The 11,587-nt window shown below is 38.6% G+C and overlaps 2 protein-coding genes across 17 annotated transcripts in view; one reads left to right on the top strand and one right to left on the bottom strand.

The window, feature by feature from the left end:
- Positions 1–11,587, top strand: part of TP53INP1 (tumor protein p53 inducible nuclear protein 1) — a 155,002-nt gene that overhangs the window by 27,230 nt on the left and 116,185 nt on the right. The gene's annotated exons all lie outside the window — the stretch shown is intronic.
- Positions 1–11,587, bottom strand: part of NDUFAF6 (NADH:ubiquinone oxidoreductase complex assembly factor 6) — a 36,142-nt gene that overhangs the window by 6,107 nt on the left and 18,448 nt on the right. For all 7 annotated transcript variants that reach the window (XM_042923402.1, XM_042923408.1, XM_042923406.1 and 4 more), the window contains 4 exons: positions 7,848–7,950; positions 6,681–6,814; positions 6,156–6,257; positions 2,145–2,201 (listed from right to left, as the gene is read on the bottom strand). In XM_042923402.1, coding sequence (XP_042779336.1) covers positions 2,145–2,201; positions 6,156–6,257; positions 6,681–6,814; positions 7,848–7,950 — 396 coding nt within the window. The remainder of the gene's footprint in view (positions 1–2,144; positions 2,202–6,155; positions 6,258–6,680; positions 6,815–7,847; positions 7,951–11,587) is intronic.

Genomic DNA, 11,587 nt, shown 5'->3' with positions numbered 1-11,587 from the left:
AAATGAGGAGCTCAAGTTGTTCATTTATAAACTTATTTTGTGGAAAAATTTAATGGATCTCCATGTTCTTGCTAGAAAACAATTTGCAACCTGGGAGAACCATCACAGGTCCCTATAAATATCACCCCATGCCTCCTCCCGTCACATAAAACTCGATACAGCTTTCATGAGGATTGAGGAACAGGATGGAACACAGTGTTCTTTATGGTTTTCAGTTATTTTTATTAATCTGTACCTTTTAATCTTATTTCAATAAAATTTATTTTATTAAATATTTATTTATTTAACAGAGAATCCACTTGGTTTTGCACAAACTCCTAAGAGGCACCTCTTGCCCTCTAGGTCCACATGCACAGCTCCCCCTAATGTCTGCAGTACAACCTGTGTGATCCAACAGAGATCCTGCTGTGGATTCTCTGCACTATGAGCCAAAAGACAACAAGAAGGATTGTATTTTCTCCAGACTTTTTTTCTATACACTTAAAGACAGATGAGGATATGTACAAACTCAGCATCTACTTTTTAAACCCTAAACTTATATATAACAGGAGATATGTGCATGAATGTGCACAGCTGCTGTTATATTAGCAAAAAACCTGGAAACAATCTAGAATGTCTCTGATCAAAAAAAAAAAAAAAAGGTATACTATTCACAAAATGAAATATACTGCAGTGAAATGAGTGTACTATAGCTAGATGAAGTAATATGGATGAATGTGTGTGTGTGTGTGTGTGTGTGTGTGTGTGCGCATGCGTGTGTGACCTAGAAGACATAAACAGGTATGATCCATTTTTATAAAGCTCAAAAATAAAAGTAAACAATGTATTGTTTAGGAATATATAAAATGGGGAAAATCCTTTGTGGAATAGAAGAAAAAGGTTAATAAATTCAAAATTCAGAATACCTACTTGGAGGAGGCAGGCAGAGGCAGGGGGATGAGATGGGGGAAAACACATGAGTGGGATTTAATGGTGACATTCTAGCTCCTGGATTGAGTGGTGAGTTCATGGGTATTTGTGATGTTAGGCTTTGTAACACATGCATACATATATAGATATATCCGATTCATTTGTAGCATTAAAATTTTTAAAAGAGGGATGCCTGGGTGGTTCAGTCAGTTGAGCATCTGACCGGCTCAGGTCATGATCTCATGGTTCATGAGTTCAAGCCCCACATCAGGCTCACTGCTATCAGCTCCTCTGTCTCCCCCTCTTTGTGCCCCTTCCTGCTCACGATCTCTCTCTCTCTCTCTCTCTCTCTCAAAAAAAACAAAACATTAAAAAAATGAAAAAAAATTTTAAAGCGAATGAAAGAAAAAACTTTGAAGATATTTTGATGTACTTTCACATGCTGTCTTTTTTTTTTAGAAAAAAGAGCTCACATTATTCATAATGTTCTGTAACATTAAGTGATATTTAATATTTTATGATCAACTTTCCATCTCTAAGAATTCTATGTTCATTTTTAATAGTTTATAATATCCAATTTAAGGAATAGTTAATGAAGCCAAGGTACAAACATGATAGAATATTATATAGCCATTAAATATTGTAGTTACAAATATATTTAATGATGTGGCTAGACGCTTGATAAGTAAGACAATGGCATGTAAAGTGTGATTTCAACTATATACAGAAATTCATTTAAAAAAAAAAAGAACAGAATAAATAGTGGTTATGTCTGGGTCCCAGAATGATAGGTGATTGTTATTTTCTTTTATTATTTTTATATTGTCTAAGTCTCCATTCTGAGAATTTAGTTTTTACAACTAGGAGAAGATTCCATTAAATACAGGTGAAACATGACCTCATAATTAGAGCTCAACTGGACATTCACAAATTAGGATTTGGTTCAAAGGGAAAGTCTGGCTAGTGGTGTGTGTATGTATGCGTGTGTGTGCGCGCACACACACGCACCTGTATAGACCTATGGAGTCTGGCGACTCCACTCACCCGCCTCTGCAAACTACAGGCATGACTGTAATCAAAAGCTGAATGTAACTCACAAAACCCACCATTAAGGGAGGGTAGCAAACACAAAGACTCCAAACTAAAGAACTTCATTGGGAACTTTATAAAACAGAAAAAGAGATCGTACACATCTGCTTCAGTAATTAACCAGCCTTCTCTGTTAATCCACTTACCGTCTGAAGAAAAGCAGGAAATGCTTTCACAGGAACACTTTTGTGGAAGGACCTAGCCTACAAAGGAAGACAAAAGGAAACCGGTTTCAAACATAAATATTTCTGGAGATAAACACTCTCCTTCTGAAAGTGAACACAAAGCAATACCAGAAGTTTAACAACACAGCTAGGGCTTCTCTGAAAGGTCAGAAAATAGCTCTCCTGCCAATTAAAATTAATCTCCTAAGCCTAAAAGACTCCAGAAAAGGTACTTTAATAAGAATCTCATTCTTTCTTATGGATTGGCTTTGGCCTTTTCCAGCTGCCTAATAACACCCACAACTTTGGCCCTCCAGCTCTGTGGTGAGGGGTGAGTGAGGAAATACTTGCATTAAGAAGTCCCTGTACCTCCCTAGCTTCGATCGTCAGTATCTCCTGGTTACACGAATGTAAGAGCCTCCTAACTGATCTTCCTGCCCGGTTCTCGACCTTTAATTCAGTTTATACAGGCTGCCAAATGAATTATTTTACTTTCTGTTTAAAATTTTTTTTAATTTATTTTAATTTTTACTTTAACTTAACCCCTTGATACACCAAGTCTTATCTCTTCATTTTGGAATCCCAGGGCTTCTACATCTTGGTTCCAATCTCTTCTATCCCGCCTAACTCCCTACTACCCTGGACCACGAAGCCCTGATCCACTCACGCTGATGCCCATCATCCTGCCCTCACCAAGCCCACTCTTGTCTGCGGGTCTTCATTTACATGGTCAGATACTGCCTCTACCTCCTGACATCTTAACCCCCTGCACTCTGGTCTTACCCTCAACCATCTACTAAAATTGGTCTTTTCAAGATCACCCAAAATTTACTAACTGCCATACCCATCTTTTCAACCTCTCTGTAGCATGCAAAACTTTAATATTCCCCTTTCTTAGAATTTTCTCCTCCTTTGGTTTCCAAGACACTGACTCTCAGTGCACGTACTTCTTTGGCCATTAGTTCCTTTCCCTTCTTCTTAGTAACTGGCCCTTTTTTCCCTTCTACCTGAGAAGTGGAGGTGGGCCTTGGGTCCTGCCCTTGGTCCTCATGTCTAGATGTACTTTCTTCTCGGGCAACACCACCCACACTTAGAACTTTAACCAGAGGCTTTCTATGTGGATGACTCCCCAATCTTTATCTACAGTTCTGACCTCCCTTCAAAGTCCCAATCCTGCAGTCTTCAATAGCCCATCTCCCTAGGTGGCCTCAAATCCCCTTAAATTCAGAGATGTCCAACAGCTGGCCCAGAGGCTCCTGGTTAGCACCAGCACACCGCTGCTTTTCACAGTAGTCTCTGAACGGCACCATCATCACCTAAACCTGAACTCCGTGCAGCCTTCCCTCTTCCTGATCCTGCTACCACCCAATCCGTCAAGTCTAGTTGATTCCTCCTCTGTTGTGTGTGTGTATAAATCTATATAAACATATCTAAACATTTACCCTAAGTCAGACCTTCTTTCTCTCTCTCCTAAATAAGCCTCCTAACTGATCTCCCACCCCCCAAATTCGTCTCAAACACTGCTGGCCAGGTTCTCTAATGTGCAACACTACTGTCACTGCTCTACTTGATGGTGGCTATGATGAAGGGAGCCCACTCACATGTCACTTATGATATGCCAGGCATGGTTATAAAGTCTTACACACATTAACTCATTTATCTAAATCACAGCTCTTTGAGTTCAGCCCTAATATGACCCTCTTTCCCAGAGGTGGCAAGTGAGGCACAGAGGTGAAGATCATGTGATCAGGAAATGGCAGAGCTAGGACTGAAAGTCAGATTCTGGTTTCAGAGTCTGCACTGTCATCCACTGTGCTCCAGCGCCTCTCAAATCTTCCCGAACTCTATTATCTTCCTTCGGTCCACCCTTCCAAGCCTGTGTTCCAGGATCCTATTTCACATAACCTACAAACCAGTAGTTTTCAAACCTGGTGTTTAAAATCATTTGGAAATTTTAATTCCTGGCCCCATCCCAGGTTTACTGTATCACCAGGGGGTAAGGCCTGGGAATCTGTATTTTTCAGATGCCTTAAGTGTCCATCAACTGGGACTGGTCAGGTTCCAACTCAGGGCATTCCTGCATTTATGATTCTGTTGTGTTCTCAGACCTCATGTAAAACTCTGCTAGTTTTAAGTGATTTCTCATCTAAAGTTCCATGTATTTTACCTATACCTCCGTTGGGGTGGAGAACTATGCTTCAGAAAATTTAGAAAAAGATTAATATAGAATCTTGGCCCTCAAAAAGCTTACAATCTGATTACCTATTTAATATTTCACAAAAATTTACTGAGTGCCTATAATGTACCAGGCACTTTAGATGTTGAAGAATGCAGCCTAGAACCAAACAAAGTCACTTACATTCTGTGTCAGGCAGTGAGAAGTGCTAGGCCAGGTAAAGGGACTGAGGGAATGGAAAAGGAGGCTGTTATTTTAGATAAGGTAGCCAGGAAGAATCTTTCTGATAAGGTGATATTTGATACTGCCTATGGGTTTGGGAGTGGAGGAGTTGGGGGTGAAGAACATCTTCCAAGCAGAAAAACAGCAAGTACAAGGGACCTGAGGTCTGCAGGTAAATGACAAGGTCTTTAGGATCCACTGAGGCTCAGAAAACAAACAAACAAACAAACAAACAAACAAACGGAAAAGAAAAAGGTTCACAAGAAGAACCAGGGAGAAAGAGCATCATGAGAATCAGGGAGATAAAAAGTTTCCACCAAGTTTTCAGGAGACACTAAAATGAAGTAATGGTTCTAGGAGAATCAGGAAGGAATAGCATGATTCAGATGAAGGATGTAGTTTCAAGAAAGGGGAGAAGGGGGCACCTGGCTGTCTCAGTTATTGGAGCCTGAGACTTGATGTCACGGTTGTGAGTTCAAGCCCCACATCAGGTGTAGAGGTTACTTAAAAATAAAATCTTAAAGGGTTGCCTGGGTGGCTCAGTCAGTTAAGTGGCTGACTCTTGATTTTGACTCAGGTCTGATCTCACAGTTCATGAGTTCAGGCCCCGCATTGGGCTCTGTGCTGAGAGTGCAGAGCCTGTTTGGGCTTTTCTCTCTCCCTCTCTCTCTGCCCCTCCCCTCTCTCAAAATAAATAAACTTTAAAAAAAAATTAAAGGGGCGCCTGGGTGGCTCGGTCGGTTAAGCGGCCGACTTCAGCTCGGGTCATGATCTCGCGGTCCGTGAGTTCAAGCCCCGCGTCAGGCACTGTGCTGACAGCTCGGAGCCTGGAGCCTGTTTCAGATTCTGCGTCTCCCTCTCTCTGACCCTCCCCCGTTCATGCTTTGTCTCTCTCTGTCTCAAAAATAAATAAACGTTAAAAAAAAATTAAAAAAAACAACTAACTTGGATGTAAATTAAAAAAAAAGAAAAGAAAGTTTCAAGGAGCAAAAACGTCTATGATGTCAATAGCAGAAAGAGTTAGCATGAATGAGAGTTTTAAGTGCCCCCTAATGTGGCAATAAGGAGATTATTTAGTGATGCCTATTATTAGAATAGGCAGGATGGAAGCGAAATGATAGCACAATGAACGGTGCCATGGTGCTGCTGGCCTTGAGGTAACAATGAATGTAGCCACTTACTCACAAAAGTTTAACCGGGAGGGGGGAAATGTGCCACAGAATATCCGAAGGCTGCCTAGAAAAGGGGTGAGTTATCAGGCCAGCTGCGGACACTGAGGACATGAGCTCCTGGGAGAGGAGCCATCAGCCCTGGCAGGGCCTGTCCCCTGAGAGTGAGAGCTGGTGGGTGCACAGAGCACAAAGGAGCTCACCGAGGAAGCTGAGGCTGGGCTTGCTCGGTAAAGGATGTGTTCATCTGCTGAGAGGGAGACAGGGGGACCATAAAAAACTGGAGAAAGTTTTCAAGAGTGCCTGAGATAAATCTGGAATTTCAATGAGAAATGGAGTAAAGACCAGGAACCCTAACTATGCTCGAGGAACAGCCACATCTAGAAATAGTAGTTTCCTAAATAATTTGGCAGAGAGCCTACTTACATGCTTTAGGTGCAAGTGTGCCTGGCTGGCAATGTCATATATCACATCTCTCACATTTTTAGCTTGGTTCTGCCGTAGAAAATCCTCTTGTGAAACGCCATGCTGTGTGGGAAAATACACATTACGTTAGGAATCTAAAAGCACACTTTACCTTAGTTCAAGAACAACAGGTGACAGAATAGAATCTATAGTACAATGTTTATTTTGTTTTTGAAAATACATGTACACACACTTGTGTTTGCACCTACAGACACACATACACACACACTCCTAGAAGAACATGCGACAAGATGTTAATTACCAACAGTTGTGGGTAGAACAAAATTATACAAGCAAGGAAACATGGATCCACCACTGATCTCAGGTGCCCGACTGATAAAATTCTGATGTGATAACTGGAGCAAAAAAGCAATTAGCATTCATTTCAAAGCAGTTACTTGAACAGATGAAGCAAAGAACCAAGAGATAATGTCCCTCCCCATGTTCCTGAAGTAAATTATTAGAGGAAACAAGTAACAGCCTTACCAGCATACAAATTTCCATGGGAAGGAACACTCTTCTTCTGCTACCATGATAGGGCGTTGCTCTCAAGCAAGTGACAATGCCCTGCGCTTTTCCAATGTGACTTGCGGCATGATCTGCATGAAGATCCTTTACACCTAGGATTTTAGAAATGAAGCAACATGGCTTACATGCACAACAGATCAATAGAGGCAGCTTGGAGAAATCACCTAAACATGTAAAAGTAGGTGTTTATCTTGTGTGTTATATCTGAAAAACAAGACTTATGTGAGCAAAACTGGGCACAAAGACAAGCTGACTGTTTACCACTGAACAGGTTTCCGAACCTCAACTTTTAAATGAAAGTGTTTTCCTCAGACTACAGAACACTGAGAACACATTTGGAATTTTAATCAGCTATCTTGGAAAAACATTACAAGTCTTCCATTTCTTCTCCTCAATGCAATTTCCATATGACCTCATTTTAAGTATACGCTTGACAAACCGTCTGCTCTTTGCTCCCTCCTTTCATTGTGTTGGCAAACATGTCACCGGGCACACAGGCGGAATGAGCCTGGGAATCTCAATAGGGACTTGTGTTACTCCTTTAGGGTGACATAAAGATATATTACCTTCTTCAAAAGAGAGGGTATTGTCCTTGATCCAAACAATCTCCTCATTACAATAAGACCTCACCAACTTAAAACAAAGTAGATGAGGAAAAGGATCATCTAAATTTGTTTGTTTTATTGATTTTTAAGAGGACAGAGAAAGAAAAGTCTTGCAAGAACTTTGAGAAACGCAGTTTTATATTTTCTACTTTTTATTTTTTTTACACGGGGAAGTTTTATTGACAGGGAAGGAAGAGTCAGGCCCCAGGTTTTCCAAATTGTAGGAGACACTTGAAAAAGAAAAATCACCTGTAATTACCAGATTATTAATTACAGCATTCCCATGAGGTAGCTAAAGTACTTTTATGAGAGCCTGAGTATTTTGATTAGTCTGCACTCCAAAGAAAGATATATATATTCCCCTTTCTGCTAAAGAAAAACAAACAAAAAACCATTCCTTTACAGATGGTGTGAAGAAAACCTTCGTGTTAAACCAATTAGACTGTCAGATTATGAAAGAGTGAAGTCTGAGAGGTATTTTCTTTGAAAACAGAATTATAAAACTGGAAAAATGACTTACCCAATATTTCTAGTGTTAAATAAAGAAGAGAGCTCTGAGTGTTTTCAGCATAGTTTTCCAGTTCCTGGATATTACGATATGGTTTGTCATCCAAATTTTTTTCCTATAGTCAAACAAAATGCAAATAAAGTTTGATGAATTATCAATATTTTATAAAGAAAAGCACCATTTTTTTGCCCTGAAGAATTAATAAAGAATAAAAATAATTAGTATATATTGTTTAGTACACGATAAGATTAAAATAAAATTAAAATATTAAAGTCCTACACATTCAGTAATTACAAATCACCCCTCAAAATAATACCTTGGGAATAATCTCAATGCACAAATCACCCCAGACATGGGGTTAGCTTAATTTTTAATTCCTTCAAAAGCCCAAGGAATCATGAGACACTGACTTAACTGAGTTCTGACTTAAGCACTTTAGACATTATCTTTTTAATCCTAGAAACCTCCCCCCCCCCCCCCAAAATAAAGAATTAATGCTTTTTCCATGTTGCAGATGAGGAAATGGAGCCACAGGTCACATAGCTAGTAAATGGTGGGGATAGGATTCAAATCTATACATTTTAACTGTTAAGCCCATGTTTTTAATAAAGAAAAGGTGCGTAGAAAAGGAAAGGAGATCATAACCAGGCCCTACCCCAAAGAAACCAAGCTCCATAAAGTAACGGGGGTGATTACTTTACCTGATCACACTATATTCCAGAAACCGAAAAATGTAAATCTCAGGCTAAGAACATCTAGCCACTTTTATCATAATACATCCACAAAGACCCTACTGCCAAGGAAATATACCCCTTCCTCTTTATTTTTTAATCAGAAGAAAATGGCACTAGCAATGATCCCAGGGGAAAAAATTATGTCCAATCTTTTACATTTTTTAAAAATTGAGTCATAATTCACATACTGTAAAATGTACCCTTTCAAAATGTACAATTCAGTGGTTTTCAGTATATTCACAAAGTTGTACAACCATCACCACTATCTAATCTCATACTGTTTTCCCGCCTCAAAGAGAAACCCTGTATCCATTAAGCAGTTACTTCCCACTTCTTCCTTCTCTCATCCCCCAACAAACCACTCACCTACTTTCTGTCTCCATGGATTTGTTTGCTCAGGACATTTTATAAAAATGCAGTGATACAATATGTAGTTTTTTGTATCTGGCTTCTTTCAGTTAGCACATTTTTAAGGGTCATCCATGTTGGAGCACATATCAGTACCTGATTCTTTTTAACTGGAGAAAGTATTAATAATATTCCATTGTATGGATATACCACACTATGTTTTTATTCACTCATTGGTAGACTATGGGTTGTTCCCACTTTTGGACTACTATGAATAATGCTGGTGTGAACATTTGTTACAGATTTTGTGCAGACACATGTTTTCATTTCTTGGGTATAAATATAGGAGTGATACTGCTGGGTCTTTGGTAACTCTATGTTTAACTTTCTGAAGAACTGCCAAATTTTTTCCAAAGCAGCTATACCATTTCACATTCCCATCAGCAACGTATGAAAGTTTCTAATTTATCTATATCCTCACCAACACTCATTATTGTTCATATTTTTATTATAGCCATCCTGATGAGTGTAAAGGAGTAATTTATTCTGGTTTTGATTCACATTTCCATAATGAAAAGATGTTGAGCATCCTTTTAGGTGCTTACTGGTCATAGGTAGATCTCCCTTGCAGAAATGTTTACTCAAATCCTTGCCCCATTTTTAAATTGGGTGATCTGTCTTTTTATTGTTGAGTTTTAAGAGTTTTACATATTCTAGGTACTTATTCCTTATCAAATATATATATATATAACTTGCAAATACTTTCTCCAATTCCATGGACTGCTTTCTCACTTTCTTGAAATTTTTAATTTTGTTTAAGTCCAGTTACCTGCTTTTTCTTTTATTGCTTATCCTTTTGATATTGTATCTAAGAAATCACTGCCTAACCTGAAGTCACAAAGATTTATATCTATGTTTTCTCCTAAGTGTTTTATAGTTTTAACTCTTACATTTAGGTGTTACATTAGGTGTTTGACCTATTTTGAGTTAGTTTTTTCATATGGCGTTAGATAGGTGTTAGATAGGAATCCAAATTCATTCTTTGCATGCAGATATCTAGTCGTCCTGATGTTATTTGTTGAAAAGGCTATTCTTTACCCATTGGATTATCTTCACACCCCTATCAAAAAAATCAACTATAAATTTATGGGTTTATTTCTGGACTTTCAATTCTGTTCCATTGATCTATATGCCTATGCTGTGCCAATAATCCACAGTTTGATTACTATAACTTTGGAGCTTTCTTCTTTAGCAGGATTGCTTTAGCGATTCTGGGTCTCTGGTGTTTCCATATGGATTTCAGGATCAGCTTGTTAATTTCTGCAACAAGGCAGCTGGAGTTTTTATAGGAATTGCACTAAATCTAAAGATCAATGTGGGAGACTTGAGCCTAGTCTTTTACTCTTAAATATCCCTCCCTACAAATGCCAAATGTTATTTTCCATTAAACCAAAAAGTTATCTCTGTCTTGAATTTTCTAATTGTCTTTACCTCATAAAAACAGAAAACACCTGAAAAATAGATCTTCTTAGTGCTAATTAACGCTGTAGGCCAACAACTATTTCTTTTATTTATTTATTTTTAAAGGCTTTATCTATTTTTGAGAGAGACAGAGTACGAGCAGGGGAGGGCCAGAGAGAGAGAGGGAGACAGAATCCACAAAGCAGGCTCCAGGCTCTGAGCTGTCAGCACAGAGCCTGATGTGGGGCTTGAACCTGTGAACCACGAGATTATGACCTGAGCCGCAGTCGGACACTTAACTGACTGAGCCACCCAGGTGCCCCAACAACTATTTCTTTTAAATGCTCAAGTCGTTATCTCCTGTTTTGGTTTGTAATTACTATAGCCTATGATTATTAATAGGCTGTATCCAAATAAACTAAGTGAACTCACATTTTCATGACAACAGTATGTGATAAATATCAGGCCAATGAGGACACTGAGCCAACCATGTGTCAGAAAGATTACATAAATTAGCCCAGGCCAGAGAGTAATTTGTATGCTTGGTTGGAAGTAGAACTCAGTTCCTAGAACATAGTATAGCATTCCATTCACTAGAATAGAACCATCAGACTTTCCTATTCCCTCAACTATCTGGACAGAGATCCAAATATTGCGTGTACATAAAGGTATGTGTATGACTACTCAAGTTTTGATGATATTAAGGAATTATCTGTAATTTTTTTAAGGTATGATCATTTATTGTGGGTATGTTTTCTAAAAGCATTTTTAAAAATCTTTTCAAGATATAATATATATTTGCAAGCTAATAATATGCTGGTTTATTTTAAAATAATCCAGTGGCAAAAAAATAATAATAAAATAAAATAATCCAGTGGCATTTAATGAGAAGATTTGGTAGAATATAGATGAAACAAGATTGGATATGTATTTATAACTAATTAAAGCTGGGTAACAAATACATGAAAGTATATTACACTATTCTCTCTACTTTTGTATAAGTCCAAACATTTCCATTTAAAAACCAAACAAAATAGTAGAGTGGGGGTAGGGTGCGCATACCCGTCTCTGCCTAGGTACCTGTGTTTGCCTGTCTGACTCAAGGTGCAGGGGCAGGGGGCTGAAATGAGCGCATGTAATGATAGAGAATGGATACAATGACAGTTCTCTAAAATCTCCTTCCTCCAGAATGTAACACACATATTAAAA

This window comes from Panthera leo, chromosome F2 (genome assembly GCF_018350215.1).
Source record: "Panthera leo isolate Ple1 chromosome F2, P.leo_Ple1_pat1.1, whole genome shotgun sequence".
NCBI classification, from domain to species: Eukaryota; Metazoa; Chordata; class Mammalia; order Carnivora; family Felidae; genus Panthera; species Panthera leo.
This window is presented reverse-complemented; position numbering and strand designations above follow the sequence as displayed.